The 19144-nt window shown below is 45.6% G+C and overlaps 1 protein-coding gene across 2 annotated transcripts in view; it reads right to left on the reverse strand.

The window, feature by feature from the left end:
- The window catches only part of LOC119138506 (protocadherin-15-like), a 43941-nt gene extending 28244 nt beyond the window's left edge, over window positions 1-15697 (reverse strand). The window contains exons 1-11 of one of the 2 annotated variants that reach the window (XM_037278581.1): window positions 15305-15687; window positions 9392-9554; window positions 5319-5333; window positions 5112-5177; window positions 4101-4261; window positions 3877-4032; window positions 3148-3267; window positions 2660-2770; window positions 2032-2202; window positions 929-1037; window positions 64-176 (exon numbers count right to left, since the gene is read on the reverse strand). In XM_037278581.1, coding sequence (XP_037134476.1) covers window positions 64-176; window positions 929-1037; window positions 2032-2202; window positions 2660-2770; window positions 3148-3267; window positions 3877-4032; window positions 4101-4261; window positions 5112-5177; window positions 5319-5333; window positions 9392-9536 — 1167 coding nt within the window. In that variant the 5' untranslated portion in view covers window positions 9537-9554; window positions 15305-15687. Of the gene's footprint in view, window positions 1-63; window positions 177-928; window positions 1038-2031; window positions 2203-2659; window positions 2771-3147; window positions 3268-3876; window positions 4033-4100; window positions 4262-5111; window positions 5178-5318; window positions 5334-9391; window positions 9555-15304 lie in introns of both variants that reach the window. The other variant, XM_037278580.1, reaches the window with a different exon arrangement.
- Between the last annotated feature and the right edge of the window lie 3447 nt (window positions 15698-19144).

Here is a 19144-nt window from a genome sequence, read left to right on the forward strand (position 1 = left end):
CGCGACCCTTTTATAGATTCCGTAAACCTCCGGAGGCCGGCGAGCTGGAATTCGCTCGCTCACCTTCACCACCAGATCGAATTTGCGATGCACTTCTCTGTCAACGGGCTTGAGCAGCAAGAGCTCAGCCGTGGTTCTGTTCAAGATGAAATATTCTGCGTAGGACTCGGGTTTGCCTGGCAGAGGAGGAAAATAAAAGCACAGTTTATACCAAAGTGGAATTGGGGAGAAAAAAATATCAGTAATTGGTTTAGAAATCAATAATGGTGGGAGACTTGGTGCAGAGCATTAGAGCGAGGGGGGGGGGGGCTTAATGCGGCTCTCCACAGGTGAGCTCGCCACATTCTTAAGACATATGCGCTACTTTAAATAGCCGCATTGCTCTGCAGGGAAATCAAGCGGCGGCCAAAACGGCGCAATCGCATCCGTCCAGACAGCTGCGTCTTGTATTTATTTGAGCGGCTTCGGATTAAAGGGGTGCTGCCCTCTGAGAATGTTGTCAATGGTTTCACCCGTGCAGAATTGAGGGACAGTCTCTTCAACAAATGTTGACGGGAAAGCGTCTGCTGCTCACTGCTAATAATAAGGCAGCATCAATTCATTCACTCCAAAACAAAATGGCGGCATAGCCACGAGGACTTTCTTCTTTTTTTTTTTTCTTTCCCCCACCGATGTTATATTTGTGACTCCGGTAATCCCGCCTCAGACGGGGATTAGTTTCGGTTTGGGGAGTGTCGGAAATGCAATCACGTCCGTGTCAGGCATGTCAGTCCATTTAGCCAGACTTGCAGTACAGAAAATAAACTTTTGTTGTGGTTCAGACGTTTGCTGCTGAACTGCGGAGTGTGGAATATTTGTTTTAGTGGAGGTAGTACTTGATTCTTGAAGTCACGTTTTATTTATTTATTTTGTATTTTTTGTAACCCACCAATGAGGATGGAGTAGAGAATTCCCGGCCTCTCCGACGGAGGCTGGATATTCCTGTCTTGGTCCACGGCCTGAATGGGCGGAGTCACATTGAGCGGGTTCATCTTATTCTACAGGGACACAAAAACAGTATTGCGTTAAAAAAAAAGAATATTTTGGCGGTCTGTCTTTTCTCCTGATGAAAAAGCATTTGAGCTAAAATATCAATTTTTACAAGATTGTCATTGGAATAAAAAAAAAAAGAAAAGCTATTAGACAAGAAGAAAATCAATTTGTGGTAAACACACTGTGTGGTCCAAATAACACAAAAAGAGACACACAAATACAGCATCTATAAACGGAAGCTAGAAACACACACATACACACACACTCGGCAATTAAATGGTCCAGCAGCAATAATAAGAAACCTTTTTTCCCCCCAACCTAATATCGTGGCCAAACTCATCATTAGGAACAATTTGGAGAGATGTAATAATAATCCCACGCTGAATACTTTTTAGGATAACAGACGTTTGGTTTCCCGGAGCAACCAATGAAAGGATTTTTGTTGTTTAAAAGATGAAATGATTCAAGCAGCGCAAGTTTTGTGGCTTTCCCCTCATCCGAGGAAAGCACCTCGCTATCGTAAAGGCCGTCCGTCCTTGTCCAAACGACCCGCTGTAAACTTGATTTAGTCTCGCGGCACCGCCTCGTCCCTCTCTTGACCGATATTTCCCAGGGTCTTCTGGATTTGGGTGTTTGTGCCAAAGACAACAAGATAAACAACAGGATGAAGACAGTCCAGTAAAAGCACGACTGCTCCGCCGGCGCATTTTTTCAAGTTTACAAAGTCGCCTTCTTGTCATATAAACGGCTCGGAAATGCGACGTAAGGTGCCGTTTGGGAACGGTGACTCCAAAGTGAATCAAAACGCTGACTCCCAACGCTCCAAATGAAAATGTCCATGTTGAGGCGCTTACTGGCTCAACGTTGGGATTTTCATTTGATTCACTTTGGAGTTACTACTTTGGAGTACTTCCGTTGGTGCCGTTTGGGAATGGCGACTCCAAAGTGAATCAAACACCGACTCTCATCAACAGACAAACGCTACAGATGAAAATTTACCGGCTCGGTCAGCTCCAGCACGTTGGCCTTGTAGGTGATTGGGCTGCAGTCGCGGGTGTTTCCGACAAGCGAGCACGGCAGGAACATGGGCCCCAGGTCGTCGCCGTCCAGGACGTCCACCGTCAGCGTGGTGGTGGCGCTGCGCCGCTCGCTGGGGTTGGGCGCTCGATCCTGACGCACAAACGCAGCCCAAACTTTTTTACCAGATGAATAAACATATTACAGGAGATTGCGCAATACGCTGGCTCTGTTATCACCCCTATAAAACCCCTTCCGGACATAAAATGTTGATTTGCTCCGTTGACGACTTTTAAAGGTGCCGGCTTGTCTCAACAGAGACCTTAATGGATGAATCCTCAAATAAATATCTTTGCAAATAAAACATTCACAGAGCGGCGGAATAAAAGTAGCAAAACAAAAACATTAACAAAGACATTAGTGATAATTAAGGATGGGCTCATGGTTCCCTCAAGGCAGGCTCCGGAGAGCATAAATAGTCTCAGACTGTGTAAATAATGTTTCCGTGATAAGGCTCATTTGCATAACTTGATTCCCACTCAAGCAGGAGGCGCTTTTATTGGCCCCGCGTTCCCTTTATCCGCCGAATCCGAACAGAGCAACAACTCACATTAGCTTGTATGATGACCAAGTAGCGCGTTAGCTCCTCGTAGTTGAGGCGTTCCCTGAGCACCACGGCGCCAAACAACGTCAGCGGGATGTCGAAGGTTCTGTTGGCTGTCTGAAGAGACACACACAAAAAAGTTTTTAGTTATCAGCTTGATTATTTTTGGATAAGTAGACTCAAAATAAAATGTGGAATATTTCTTTGCTGGAGGGCTAAAAATGGCCGCCCTTAACGCTCGCGGCAAATCAATACAGATAAAACGAGAGCCAAAGTTACAGACGGAGAGCGGCAATCAGAATCATCAAGGGGGCCTTTGAAAAGTTGATTAAAAGACAAAAAAGTTGCTTTGTGCACCCCGCGGGTCACTTTGGAGAATTTGTGATTGTCAGTTTTCGAAACAAACAAACAAAGGTGCGACCATGTCTGTCACTTTCAGCTTGACGAAAAGATGAATGAATTTTTGCTGACGAATGAAACGGTCAAAAGCTCACCGGGTCTTTGGGGTTGTATTGGATGGTGTACTCGATTTGTCCGTTTGGTCCGTCGTCGATGTCAACCGCTCCGTTGTTGCCGGAAAAACCGGAGAAGATAGTGGTGCCCACTGGAGTCAACTGCAAAACGTTGATCATCATCACGGCTGACATTTTTAGAACGTCTGTCTCTGTTTACTGGAAGTTGTCGGCGACAGACTTTATAAACACCTTTGATTTTAATGCCGTTTTAAAATAGAGCTCGGGAAAGAATCTCGGATTCCAATTGAATCAAACGAATCTCAGTTCAATGTCTGTTCAATTTGGAGGACAAGTTTGCGTGCATTTATTTGTGCGGAGGATACAAACAACTCATTTCATACTTTCCGAATTTCGAAACTCACAGCAGGAGAACCCTCAAGAGATTTTTGACTTTGGTTTTAGCGTAAAAGTCTTTTCAATTTGAACATTTGCCACTCAACATGAAAGCCAGATAGTTGCCAACAATGATTTTCCAATTTTTGTGTTTGTTTTTTGTTTCCACCAGCCAAGGGGCTTTGTAGAGCTGTGCCAGAATGGGAATCTCCAAACAGCATGAGAAACATATGAAATTAAATATAGTTGGCTTCTCTCCCTGATGTCCTACATAATGATTCTTATACTGAATCATAATGAATCAGTGACAGGAGGAGGACAGGACATTTGAACCTTTCCATCCCGCTTTCTCGGGATGGACAGCTGAGGCGTTACCTCGCTCACGGCGACGTAGTATCGGGGCTGCTGGAAGCGCGGCCCGTTGTCGTTGCGATCGCGCACCACGATTCGGACCTCGTGGAGTATCACCGTGCCGACCAGCTCGTTGGTACACTGCACCTGAACCACGATGGACTGAATGTACCACGGAGGCTGAAAAACACAAGACGCTCATAGTTTGGTTTTCAGTCCTCGGAAAGTGGACCGATAAGATTTCTTACGTCTCTGTCGAGAACTCGTCCGCTGCTGTTGAGGTAAAGGGCTTGCTTGGAAGGGTCCAGGATGACCCAGTGGTTGCGGTTGTCCCTCAGAGATAAGGAGATGGTTCGCTGGGGTCCCTCGGCCACGCCGTTGATTTGCATGTTTTCCACCAGCAACGTTCCTGAAAAATCGAAAGTGAATCCAAAGTGTCATCCGATGATAATCTCTCAGCTCATTTTCATTGTCAGCAGCAAAAAAAAAAAGTTTTTCCTTCCACGAGCGACATTTGCACAATGTAATAGATGAGGCAAAATTGGGCCACGGCCTTTTGCGCTGCCATGGCAACCGTGTCAAACGCCTTGACGTGATTCACCGCTGCGGAGAATACGAGGAGGGGTGAGGAGGGGGTCGATATCGTGAAATTGGCTTTTTTTTATGTGCGGAAGGAAATCCAAAAAATCGAGGTTCAGTCGATGCGGTCCGGCGGTCCTGGCTGACGCTTTCTCGGCTTAGAAGGAAGAGCGAGGAGAAAGGCGCTGATAAAAGCGTCACCTTGCGCTGATTTAGCTCCGTGCGGCTTGTGTGTAATATCAAGTGGCTCTTGCCGATTCAAACGAGTCACGTGCAGAAGCAGAGAATCCCCGTCACACCTGCGACTCGCTAGAGGAAGAACCAGATCATAAAAGAGGTTGCAAATGAGCATTGTGCTGATGCGGGGATATTATTTTTTTTCCACTACATTAGTTTAAGCGACAACGTTGCACACGGTAAAACCAAATATCTTCACGGTTTAAATTCTAGACGGCCGAGCCGCTACGACATTTAGCCCCGTCAAGCGGTAGAGCGGGAAGACTTGGCCGCTAAAATTCTGGAGAAGAGACGGACCCGGCCTCCGGCGGTGGCACGGCTGGCTGAGGCCTCATGAATATTAACCGGCGCAGCTTTACACGCCTTGCCAGTTGCTCAAGTTTTTTTGCGAGGATTATCTTAAAAAGTTTTTCCTCAATCGGGTTTCAAGCAAGCAGTCTCACCATTCGGACTCTCCTCGTCGATGGCGACGATGGTGGCCGGAGGACCCGATCGAGAAAGTTTACATTCTGTGAAAGGGAGACAAAACATCATTGACACTTTGAATAACATTCCAATCATGCAGTCTGTTAAATTCTAAGCCGATTGTGTGGCGGGATCACGCAAGCACAACATTGATGGAGAGTAGGAAAAGTGGAAACGGTTCTCACCCTCATATTGCCAGTCTGCAGCAGAAGAGACACCGGGAGGGAGGAAAGGAAAAGAAATGAAGGAAAGTTAAAAAAAAAAAGAAAAAAAGGGAGGAAAATTAGAAATAAATCTTCAGGCCCCGAGTGCCTTTGAGGTTGTGAAAAGACGTGCACGCCAAGGCGCAACATTAATGTGTACTGTATGATATATTATGCGACGACATTTTCCGCCTGAGTTCATAACCAGCAGCCGCGCTTTAGAAAAAAAAAAAACACCAGTGCTGTAAAATCATTTGCACCCGAGCAGGTGTCCGGAATTGCCAATGTGACATTCAAGTATTCAACAGGGGGGGCCGCTCCATCTGTCCTTGAGACGCGTTGTTGGCACATCCGACGGCAAACGGTAGTGTTGTTTATTTCGTTTTTTGAAGAAAGCTAAACTGATGTCATTTCTTTCTCGGACGCACAAACGGGTTCGTTTTTCTGAATCTGGTTACGTGTCCATTTGGAAGAGGGAGGGTTGCGCCGCAGTGGGAGTGAGCACAGTCGACTTCATCCGTGGCTAAATCAAGCAAAGTCACAGAGCTAAGTGACTTTAATGGATTCCATCCGTATCACCAAAATGTAACTCATTGAATCCGTTTTTTCGATTCAATCTGAATCCAATGTATTCTGCTGCCTCGGTTTACAGCTTTAAAAGGCAACGTTGTAGACACGAGGAAAGCACGTTTGGTTTGTTCATTCGTCCGACTCTCGAAGCTCAACTACCGGAAGAGAGATTTCCGTCTGGCCTCCTTCCAAGCTTTTGCAATTGCGCATCGCGAGCAGTCTGCACGAACGCAACAAGAGCTGCGAGTTAGCGCACCAGCTGGCCTTTGGGAGTCCATTTGTTTGCGAGTGGGTGTGCGTGACAGATGCGCATCTCCCGCTCGCCCGCCTCTTTATTCACCGTAAGACGATGCCCCTCATCCACTTGTTCCGCGTGAGGAATTTCAGCGTCTTTTCTTTTTGGAGCGCCGCACATGTTTCTCATCTATCTGCCAGCTTTTACCCGTCACTCTACTCCGCCGTCAAATGAAAGTGTATCGGTAATCTAAAGTGACGCTCCGACACAATGAGACGCGCCAAATTGAATCATGTAATTCGCGTTATCTCTGCATGACAGTCGAATTAACGCAATTTTTACTCCAACTGTGCAAATCTCACCGAGTCGATTATTGCCGGTGGTTTATTGCAGTGGCACGATTCCCGTCCTCAACGATTGCACCCGAGCAGGGTTCCGGAATTGCCAATGTGACATTCAAGTATTCCCGTCCTCAACGATTCTTTGGAATAGCTTGGCTCGGATTAGCATAGTTTGACTGCTCCGAAATCTCAAATGGACTCAGATCTTGAAATGTTCAGAGATCGTCGCAGTGGCAAAGCAACAAAGCCTGACTTTAGTTAGTGGAGGTCAAAAGTTTGATCTGCAGGTAATTGCTTTCACTTTCACGACTGAACAAAAGTGTCAAGAGTTTGGAAGCCATCTTCAAACTTTCCGGAAACTAATACTGTGCAAGAACACGATTAATTAAAGTAGCGACGAAGAATGAGTTCCGTAATTTGAACAAAATGGCCGCTTCTAACCTGTAGGCGGAGCTTCTAATACTTTGCTATGAATACAATTTACAAGCCCATCCATCCATTCATTCTCTACTGCTTGTGAAAGACTCCCCCCCTCCCTTTCCCAAAAAATAATCAGTGAAATGACTGTGCGAGGTAAATGGAATAAATCCATCTGATGCCAGGTAGCTGTCAGGCTGATGAAAGGCTCCGCAGGAGGGAACGAGGTGTCGATCATCACGAGGAAATCGAGCATTATTCAACCAATTTAGTGCAAAACAGCAATATCTTTATTTACTATTTGAATCCAGTCCATGTAGAAGAACCTCGGTGAGGTGACCGTGGCGACGAGACCAAACGGGTCTCCAGGAGACGCCGACACAACATTACACCGACGTGCCGGCACTCAACACCGGCACGCTCGCGTTACCATCAAATATACATGCTGGACGATGACTCGGCCGAGCATCTACTTGATCCAAAGCATTTGAGCGTGAGTCGGACTTTTGAACGCCTGAATAAAAATACTCACAGAGAACCAGACAGATTTTTTTTTGGGTAAGTTTCCCCCTCTAAAAGTTCTCTGGTGTCATGTCCTTTTTAAGCCTTCATCAGCAGGTACACCTTTCACCACAGCTCCCCGGGGTCCAATTCCCTTCGATTCCCCGCCATCCATCCATCATTTCTTCAGCTATCCAACCGTCCATCCACTCAGGCGTGGAGGACAGGACGGGGAGGTGAAATCAGGGAGGTGGGGGGAGAGGGGACAATGTGCGAATGGAGAAGTAAATGTCGGGAAGGAATTACAAGAGAGTGTAGAAGAAGCTGGACGGAGAGTCAAAAGAAGAGCCGGACGCCGTGACCTTGGCTTAGATTGATGTCGCTCCGGAGGCGACGGCTTGTTGGCTTGAACGTAGTAGACACAAAGTCATTTAAGAAAATCGAGGCAGCTTCTCCATTAGCCGGATATGTTAGCATCTATCCGCTCCAGTCAGAACAAAAGTCATCTATTTAATCATCTATTCCGTGCTTGTGTTTGTTAAATAGGAATGCAAACTTTTCATTTCCGTAAAACCTTGAGATGAACCAGGGACAAGGATTTAAGAAAGTCTGTTCCCGGCAAACACGGCAGCGCTTGGCACGCAGGTGAGGCGCATCCAAGCGCTGCCTCCGCTTCACGCTTGCGCTAATTGACAGCCGGCGACAGCAGCGAGCCAAGCGACTGATGCGTGCGGTAAACAATGGCGCTTCCAAAACCGCAGATGCTTCTCGCGAGCCCATTTCAAGTGTTGAGTCTTTGAGCTGCGAGTCAACTCTCGGGTCTCCGACCGTCTGCCTCGGTTCCGCCGCCGCCGCCGTCAATACGTGGAACAAACCTCAAAATGTTCACGAACGGTTCGCTAGCAAGTTCGCCGCAAGGTATCATTGCTTACGCTAATGGATGATGATAGTTACAACGTTAGCGTCGGTCCGAATTACGCTCTCGCTGCAAAACAGGTCGTTAGCCAGATGGCGGCACCGTTCTGGCTCGACGTCAGCTTGCGTTTTCATCCAAAGGCGAGCAGACTTTAAAGCCGGGCCTCCTGTTGCGTCTTGTTCCCATACGCAGATGATCGCGTTCAATTAGAGCAGCCGCCAAGGCGCCGCCCACACATCCCAAACTTCATATGAATTGCTAATTTGGTGGGTGGGTGGGGGGGTGAGTTGGGGGAGTCGAGTGCAAGAATCCACCAGAGAAGCGCCCGTCGTGTCGTTAGGATTTTTCAATGCAAACTAGTCGAGGCAATAAATAGCATTTTGACGATTTCCCGGGAGGGGAAGCAAATGGGTTCACGGCTAAATTCCAGCCAGTAGCTCAAAGCGGCCACATTTTCTCATAGTGAGCTCATTAAAAATGTAGCAGTCGTCGTATCATAACCAAAAAGTGAATACGTCTCGGGGATGGGGCCTAATTAAAAGTACGAGATTACCGAGAGTCCGGAAACATCTCGGGACCGCGGCTCATTAAGGCAAACTCCCAGCTGGCGTAAATCCAGCACAACGCCACCTGCCGATCGTAGTCGGGCTCGTTCGAATCGAGTTCGAATCGAATCAATCAAATTTAGGTTATCATCAGAATTCCGTCGAGTGGGACCAAACGGACGTGGATCGCTGCTACCACGCGAGGCGTTGGGAATTAATGGATGGTGAGAGATGAAATTGAAACCCTTTCGAAACCTGCCCACACACACACACGCACACACTCTTGATGCTCACATCTGCGTGGCCTTAGCTGAATATCAGCACACTCGTGTCGGCTAAATGCCAAGCAGATAAATCTCAAGGACCAAACGATAAACTCGGTATGAATGTTTTGACAAATGAAGCCGGAAGCCACGCGGGTAACCTGCTGAGCTTTTCTGCTCAGAACCTTTTTACCTGGATATTTCTTACAAATGCATTCATTTTGCTTGGCCTTAAAGAGCAAAAAATATATATATATTGATATTTACCGTCAGTGTCTTGGCCCAGGCAAGTTGACAGCAGCAGCAGCGAGAGTAGCAGACAAACGACTCCTATTCCAGTTTTGCCGGTCCGTTTGACCCCGGCGTGCGACTGTAGTCCAATTAAGAACATCGCCGCCATCTTCAGCACCATCTTCTGCCGAGCGCCCGCCTATGTGAGGAAGCAGAGACGAACATGTCATCGTTAACCTAGCATAAGCTAATATAGCGTTTTAAATAAAAGTAGCCAGCAAAATATTTCAAATTAAAATTGATGTTGGATTAAAACGACTCAAAATAAAATTCATTTCGGGTCGTTTTTTTTCCCCTCCTCATTAACTCTGCTCACTCTTTGCTATTCTGTCGCCTCGCACTTGAGATTTAATTGGAATATTTTCAACGGCCGGGATACAAATTGGCAAGATGACGGCTCGGTGTCACTTGTTGTCGTTACGTCACTTGGAGTGGCGCCGAATCATTTGAGCAGTTTGTGGGATTTCCACGCGTCTGCCTCCAAGGACCCTTCTTTCCCAAATGTAATCAGTCTTTTATTGCTCCACCACAAAAAAAAGGCACAATGAATACAAAAAGAGCAAAACAAAGTGAGGCCAGTTAAAGATGGTCAGAAAACATTTGCTGCCAAACTTCCTGCAATCAACCGAATGAGGATAAAAAATAAATAAATAAAAATGCAGCTAAGCCTTAGAGATATTGCTGCATATTACGCATCTTCTCAACTATGAAATTATGCAACAAGGCGTCAAATTGCCGGGAGCGTTAAATATTTGTTTCGCCGTCAACAAGAATATATTTTTAATTGCGCCGTCAATAAATAATTTAGAGACGTGGCGAGAATGAAAGATTCAAATGAGTTGCTGTGTCAGGTCAGTCGAGCAGACACGCTTGGCGATGGTTTTAGGACGGAAAGCCATTTTTTTTTTCTCCATTCATAAATGTTTGGCTTTTGTTCCCTACGGCTCTGCTTGCTTTAACGACTCCTAATCATGTTTATACTCCAGCAATTAGAATTCAACGCTCGACTTGTGAGTCGGTATTTTCTCAACTGTGACTGCATTAAGTCGTCCTCCTGCTTGACTAATTGGCGGATGAACTAATTCCCACCGTGCGAGCTTGACACACTGCCCTAGAGCAGGCGGCGCAAGCTAGCACGCATCTCTCACCTGCCAACGCCGGCGACAATCTCAGCCCAACTCGCAACTCAAAATCGTGCTGGGTTAAATCCGATGCGCTGGGAATAAATAACCCAACATGGACCCAGCGTTGGGTTGGCTAATTACGCCAGTTTGACTCACAATGGAGATGAATGAAACGAATGATTCAAAAAACGAACACGACGACATATAGCATGTTTGTGTACGCCAATTTGAGTCACAATGGATACGAATCAAACGAATCATCCAAAAAACGGACACGACGACATAGCATGTTTGTGTACGCCAATTTGAGTCACAATGGAGCCGAATCAAATGAATCGTCCAAAAAACGGACACGACGACATAGCACGATTCTGATTCGGACAAACTGTGAGTCAGGTTCACAGACAAAGAGCAATTATGCGTCAGGACTGACAACTCTGTCCAATATTCATCACGTCAGGGCAGAGCGGGAATAATTGATGACGTTGTGAAAATAATTGGCCGTCGGGCGCGCGCAGAGTTGAGGAGAGAAAGCAGAAGATATGAAAAGGTGCGCTTCTTACTGCCCCGCAGAGAAACAAATCTGTCTTCTTATCTTGTAAAACAGCGCAACAGCAAGGCCTTTATCTCACGAAAGGCCTTTTTTTTCTCAAGGCTATAGTTTTGCGCTTTAACAATCAACCCGGCAGGTGCCACCTGCACACACAACAAATCTCCCGAATAGCGTGAAAAATTGTCCCGAAGCAGATGAGCGTGTCGTTTTCCAAAATATCGCCTCTACCTTGAGATATGAGCGACCTGACTATCCGAGCTAAGGAAAAACATTTGTAAATAAATAAAAGACCTTAAAGCTATACTGAGCCTCGGGCGGTCCAATTTTCCCACCCGGTAATATCGCCGCGGCTGAAGCTTCTCGAGGCCAAGGTTGGACACGAGAGAGGCGCTGGAATTCGTCTGATGCCGAGAGCTGCCGGTTGACCCTGATTAAACGCTCGCTGGGACCGCTGATAAGACCCGTACACTCGGGGGGGGGCGTACGCGTGTGTGTATGGTGTGTGTGTGTGACAACACCATATTCCCTCGTGTAAACATGCTGACCTGGCAACACACCAGTAGACACTTTGAAGTTGGCAACGTAGTCCCACCCCCCCTACACACACACACAAACACACAGCCGGGGGCAAGACTTAACACCGCTAACACGCTATGGCTCGACGTGTAGTCTCGCCTTGACTCACGAATACGTTGCAGCGGAGATAAACATTGATCCCATGAAGTAAAAAAATAAAATAAACACGCACTATCTGGAGTGGAAATCCTTGCTGACATTCTTTTTATTTTTATAAATAAATTAAACAAACAAACAAAAATAAATAAATATTAAAAAGTAAGAAAAATAACGGCACATTTGGAGCGTGTTTATAAGAATATCGACAAAACTTTCTTATTTGGGTCCAGGACTTGAGATGTTTTGGGCGAGGCGCTAATCAGAAAAAAAGCCACTTAGGATATTTAAAGTGGGGCAACCTCGCTGGCAACTTTTTACCACAATGGATTAAAACTGTGCTTCTTTTAATCTTCAAACATTTGTAAACTTATTTCATAAACAAAAATTGTTGACCTACTTTATAGTTGTTGTTTTTTTTACGTCTGTGGTACACAGTGCCAACTTCTTAATTGCTTCCCGTTTGTATTTCCTTTTGTGAGTGTAAAACATTTTCACGCATCCGTCGTCTTCATCACGTTCAAAAATGTCCACAGCGGATGTACAATTAGAAATCGGTGGGAGAGAATGAAAACATTGTCATGAGACATGAAAATAAGTTGGACTGATTTGCCTCTGTGCTTCTTCTCCGGCTCGGGTTGCCAGATATGCAGATTGCCGGCTGTGTTTTGGCCGGCGGGCGCATAATCTTGTTAGGAACAATTAACTTGGTTGTTTTTTGTTGAATGTAAATCCAATCTTTCGCGCGAGCTGTCGAAAACAACACGCACGCAGCGAAACTGTCAAACTCCGTCGAGCATGCGAAAAAGAGGATCCAGATTTCAAAGTTTGCGGCATGAAGGTCATTCCAATACATTATATATAGAAGTGAATGATATGTCTCAATATTAGGACAAGGTAAGCAGAGCTGCATGAAAGTGTTGTGATATTGTCTGTCTATGTGTTGCTGCATCCAATATCTGTTGCAACTAATTTGGTTAACTCTTCTATGGTGTTTTCCTTTCTGTGTTAGCATTAAGCTAGTGGACTTTTTTGTTTTATACGTCAGATTTTTCTGGTGTATGCATTTCTACCAGCATGGGTAACAATATTTGCAGCTTTTGGTCCAGCAGTATATCGCTTGAATGAGATAAGGTCGGCCCCTGAAAACAGGCTCGTTTCAGCATGACAGGAAACATAGTGTGTAAATTGTGCTGTATTTGTCAAAATGTAGCGTCTCTTTAAGGTTCACATTTTGGACAAACACGGTGTTGCCGTGTTGTGTTTTAACGCGAGAAATACTCGCTGCTTTGTTTAAAGGGAAACAAGCAAACAGTATCGGGTAAAAGCATCACGGCGTGTGATTGGTGTCAGCCGCACGACAGCCAACAACTTGTAGCACAAAGTGTTTGATTAACGAGCCGGGTGAGATAAAGGCCTTCTAAATGGACTCGGTGCAAAAAAAAAGGAAGAACGGTGTTGCTCGTCAGGTACTTGAGACAAAAAAAAAACACATCAGAAAAGAACATTTGAAAAAGGGTCCTGAGACACATTGACATGGAGGCGATTAAAAAGACGACATCACGCTCAAACTAGCTCCTCAGAAAATGCTTTTAAAGATTGAATAATCGCAGCCCACGCTAGCAAAGTGCTTTAAATCCTTTGGCCACTTTTAATGGCAGCCCCTCGTTAAGAATCCATGTGTCAAATGGCAAGATTGATTTCTCCCCATAAGGCGGCGGCAATCATGGTTCATCGCAACGGTGTTATTTTATGCAATCAGCGCACCCCAGACGCCATCAAGTGATTCAATTTCAACTATAAAAATGAAATATTTCCCATTTTGGAAAGGCTACATGGCTAATTAGCCCCACGTTACTTTGAGAATGTCCATGTGTGATGAGAAGTCTCCTGTTGCCATTGGAATGATCTCATTGGTTGTGGTAATTATGACATATGTCCTTTTGTTGTACAATGCTTTTAATGAGAATAATAAAGAAAGGAAGCAAATAATGAGGGTTGCGACATTAAGATGGTTTCACGCTTTCATGACACGGTGACTGTGAATGCAGTTAAGAAGCGTGCTTCTTTCTTTTCTTTGTCCGTCAAACTTTTTCTTTGGCGCCATGACGGCTTGCGGGACAAACTGTCATTCTAAGCACTTTAGCAGCGGCCGCTATTTAAACCGCAAACCTGCCGCTTCTGCCATCCGGCATGACTAACAGGCTTTGGCATGCCGAGAGGTGGACGTGTCCCAGCTTGGACAAACACATTCACTCTGATTGACCCTCTACACAAATACACACAGACACACAAGCTAATGGTATCACACATTCAAACACAGCCTCTAAAAACACATATTGGGCTTATATTTGTGGAGGCTTTTCTCTAGCCCCGCCCCCTTGTGTCTCCAGCCAATCAGCTTGCCATACGCCAGAGTGTTCTGCCGGCTCTTCATATGAACGTGCATTATGACGCATATGTATCATACTTCTAATCGACAGCATGTCCCCACGCGGCAGATTATTAATCCGTCCATCAATCAAAACTGTGTCCCATACATATTCCATAATAACAACCCCATCAATCAAATTAACTATATGTCCAACTGTCCAGCTCATAAATCCAAAATATGATCCCCCACAAACAACTAATCAATAAACCTCTAATCCATTTTATGGATTTCATCAATGAAGCAATCAATCTGTTAATCCAATTGACCTCCTACCCTAGCTATAAAAATAAATTAATCAATCGTTGAGCCTTCCTACCTATCTGTAGACCCCCCCACCCCCAAAAAAAAAAAAAACTACCTGTTTCTATGCATAGCCCACACACATACATGGGCAACCTTTGACTTTCTCCCTCTGTCGGAGGGAGCAGGAGGCAGCGACAGCTTGCCTTCATTTAGCTAATCGGATGACTCTCCCTTCCTTCCTAATCCGAGACACCGGCTGCCGTGAGGTAACAGGCTTGCGCTCAGACGGAGCGCATACTCCCGCTTGCCTACTTGTTGAAAACATACACGCACGCACACGCACACATAAAAGATAAAACGGTGGGCTTTCGTTCCGCTCACGAGAAACTGGATAGAAACTTGCCGGGATCGTGCAGTGGGAATTAAAAAAAAAAAGAATCATTAATAACACACCTAGTGTCCGTCTGCTGCACGTGAATGTGATGCAAAATCACGTCTGTTTCGCATTGGCGATAATTGCAGACGGCTGGCTCGTTTCAGCACCGCGGACAGCTCCCATTGCTTCACTTTTAGTGTTAATTGCACATCATACGTCTGGTTCATTTCCGCACCACGGACAGCACCCACCGCTCGCCCCTTTTGTGGTGATTGCACACCAGGCGTCAGGTTCAGCACCATGGATAGCGCCCGCCACTTCACTTTTAGTTTGAATTGCACGTCATACGTCTGGTTCATTCCGGCACCAATCGCTTCACTTTTTGTTGTTAATTGCACAGCACGCGTCTGGTTGGTTTCAGCACCGCGGACAGCTCCCGTCACATCACTTTTTACTGTTAGTTGCACGTCTCCCGCCGGCCGCTCACCGCGTTATCCTCCTCGTCGCAGCCATGGGCTTAACATCCACTTTTCCGCACGCCGGCTCCCCGTGGGCCCCGCGCCACCCGGGAGGCAATCCGAGAAATAACATCCGCGCAACTCATCCGGACGCCTGCGTGACCGAGGGTGGGGTGGGTCGGCGATTCCTCGGGGGGGGGGGGGGGGGGAGACGAGCGGTGCGCGCTTCCCCTGACGAGATGAATAGAATGTTTTTGGGTTTGCGTGGAAATCCGTCTGTGTCTTTTGCGTTTCGAGCGGAGGTTGGTGAGCTGTGTGGCGGAGTAACAGGACACCTCCTCTTGTGTTCCCCGTCTGCTTTGGCAACCGGAGACAGGAGGCAGCAAGTGGATGGGAGGTGGAGAGAGAGCAAGAGAGAGAGAGAGAGAGAGAGAAAGGAGAGAGAGAGCAAGGGAGCAGCGTCTTGAATTTACTGCAAGGGAAGAAGCAAAAGAAAAATTTCACGCCATCGACGAGTGTCATAATAAGCACAAATGCACTTACTGCATACAAAGCAACAAATAAAATTGAGACATAACATAATGATACTTTCTTTATCCTCCTGGCACTCACTGTGACACTTTGAGGGATGAATAGAAGTAATGCAACTTGTTTTGGAGTACAGTGAATTCTTGCGACTTGCACTTAGCCACTAATTTTGTTTTGGTTAATGCATTCATAATGACCGTCAATTATACTCAACTTTATTTACAGAGCAGCAATAAAGTAATCACGCTCGGGTCGGCCTCGTCTTTTCTCCCTTTGCATTTTCGCCAACTGGAAATGTTAATTAAAACATTTTCCGCTTAATAAAAGTTCTCCTTTTAATGCCCATGATGCGCTGCCGCCGTTTTATTTTTAACGACTTTCCCCGCGCCAATATGGAATCCAGGTGTTAAGTCGAAAGCAAATTGCAGCGCCAGCAATGTTTGTGCACTGCAGCTCTTTAGAGCCATTTAAATGGCGTCCGCCGTAAACGCGCGGCTCCACGGCAAATGACAAGGGCCGTTGGCTCGGCTGCGGAACCATGCCCACTTTATCGCCGCGTTGTTTTATTAATCAGGCTATTTATTACAACTTTGCTTTTTGACCGACTCTCGGCTGTTTGGATAGAAGCTGCGTGAGTGCCGAGCTGCCAAGCTAGTTAAAAGTCACTTCCGTCATTTGGCTACATCGCTTTTGATAAATGGCCTGCAAAGTGGGCCTTTATAGACGTATTAAACGGGTTATAGCGGCAAAGCCACAATGAGCTGATAAAAAAAAAAAAAGTCCCACGATATGATAAGAATGTGATGCAAAAACTAAATAAATAAAAAAAATAAAACAGCAGTCACGTCCCTTGCGGCCGACTTCCTGGAACGCAACACTTTGTCTTGTGCCAGTAAATTGTGATGGAATGACTAATAGCCCAAAGAAGACCATCTGCTCGGAGATATTACTTTCTTTACTTTCTAATTTGATGTCAAACTCGCAATTTGATGGATGGAGGCGCTGAGCCAGAGCAGTCTCATCACTGCGGACCTCTTCGTCCGTCCATCTGCTCTTGGGATTGCACTCGAGATTCCAACAGGTCCCCCCCCTCCCCAAATAGTCCGATTCATCGGGCGAGGCATTGCAAAATCACATTGTGCTTTTTTCTGTTAGAGGCCATCAAAACTTCGGTAAATAGGAAAGTAGTAATTAGCATGTTGACACGATTTTAAAAACGACTCGGCCAAGCAGTCAGAAGTCAAAGCCGCCGTCATTAGAATTCCAACAATGTTTCCGATTGTTGGTAGAAAAGACTACAAGCTTCGGGGCCGACTCGGGGGCAGTCCAATTAGAGCCCCTCGGCTACACCGCTGGCATCTCACCCGGGTGTCCATCTGCTCCCGTCTGCTCGATGGGATTACACGCAAATCCTATTGGGCTCCGGGAACGCCAAGCAAAAGATCAGTGGGCCAAAGCTAATCATAGCAAACTACGAAACAAAAAAAGTCTGTTCTGCTTTGAAAATGTAGCGAATATAATATAATATAATATAAAACAATACAATACAATATAATCACGATATGTGGAATGAAGCGAGAGTGTGCGCAATTTGCCTTTGATCAAATCCTAAGAATGTTTTTTTTAAAAAAAAGGTCTTTATGAAAGGGTCCATGTTCTCTTTTCAAAGCCATTTTACTTTAATCGAAACAAAATGACCTTTGAGGGGATTTGATGATAAATATTGCGCGCACTTAGTGCATCATTCGAATCAAACAATAGCGCAAAGAGTGAGGGAAGAGATGGACACCGTTCATAAATATGCCGTTTTTAACGCTTTCAATTGAATAAATACGCCGCATCTTTTTATTTTTGTTGACACCACATGTAGTAAATCCTAGTTTTGATCACATTTGACATGACGTGCTGATGCGCAGACGTCATCGAGTTTCTTGAGTTTTGGAACAACACAGACGCACAAAGCCTGGCTCGTATCCCCCCTCAGGCCTGATTTATGGTCCACATTCCCTCCCTAATGAGAGCGGGAGGTAATGACGGAACAATGCCACAGGCTGTTTACCCAAGAAAGGGAATATATACGGCTTCAGCTTTCCACTCGACCGTGTGTGTGCCTTGAAGTCGGGCGCCTGACGCCAAACATACGTAGATTCTTCTTACGTATGCAAACGCGATCGATGGATGGGACGATAGAGAGGGAAAAAGAAAACCTGAAAATTCTTGTTGGTTGGGAAGTTGCTTTTTTACTTCAGAAATCCGCAAACGGGGTCATGTTGGTTGAATAAAATATCACAAGCCCAGATGGGTCAGATGGGTTATCTCCCGTGCGCGGCCTTACGCAATGGCTCCAAATTATGGATTTGTGGCTAATTCAGTTTTAGTGCCATGCAAAAGCAACGCATCATCACGAACGATGGGCAAAACTGAGCCTGCCGGCAGTTTTTTAATATTTGCTGTGGCCTGGAGGGACATTGAAGCCAGTTATTTTATTGTCTCTCTGTTTACGTTTCCTTTACAATTGGCCCCATAATGAAAGTTTGTGGAGTGTCTCTGAAGGAATGGGATAATTATTTAATCCTTTCTAATGTTTGCTTGGACTCTTCTTAATTTGTTTAGTCTCTAAAAGACTTCAAAGAGTAACTTTTTTTTTTTTTTGTTAATGCTTGTTGGTCTTGTCGACTTCGTCAGCTTTTGCTCCGTTTTTTTGTATTTTTATGTCATGTAGCTTCAGGTCAGGTCAGATTGTTCTTTGACAAGGGTGTGAAATTAAAAAAAGAAAATCTCCCCCTCCCTTGTCGTGTTGAAAGCAAATTTGGCCTTTCCGATTTTTGCGTCAATTGCACTTGATGGCCGTGTGAAAGAGTTTAATGAAGAAAGATAAAAAAGTGGACTCACCGAAAACACAACACGCAGAGTATTGATGACTGAATATAGATTTGTCCGAAAACCTTTTGTAAAAAAAAAAAAAACCGAACCAACCAAACCCAGTGGGAGGTTTTTTTTTCTGTTCAAGCCTTCCTCCTCCTTTCAATCACACAAAGCGGGTCGCCTGAGTTATTCAGTGCAGCTGCAGTGCGACTCAGTGGGACGGGGGTGGGCTTAAGTGCTTCTATAAAGGGCGCCACCTGGGGGGCTGCAGAAAAGAAAATCGTGCAAAAAGTGGAGAGCAAATCATACGTGTATGTTTGTGCGCCCCACCTTGGCCCTATCGGACACATTCAATCGGAACTACTGCGAAAACTCTTTTAGGTTGACTTAAGTCGAGAACTCGTTTCCCGCGGATCTTAATTTCTGTACGACAACAATAAACAAAAGTAAAACTTTCCATTCCCACGAGAACTCTG

The sequence above is a fragment of the Syngnathus acus genome, chromosome 19 (genome assembly GCF_901709675.1).
Source record: "Syngnathus acus chromosome 19, fSynAcu1.2, whole genome shotgun sequence".
NCBI lineage: Eukaryota > Metazoa > Chordata > Actinopteri > Syngnathiformes > Syngnathidae > Syngnathus > Syngnathus acus.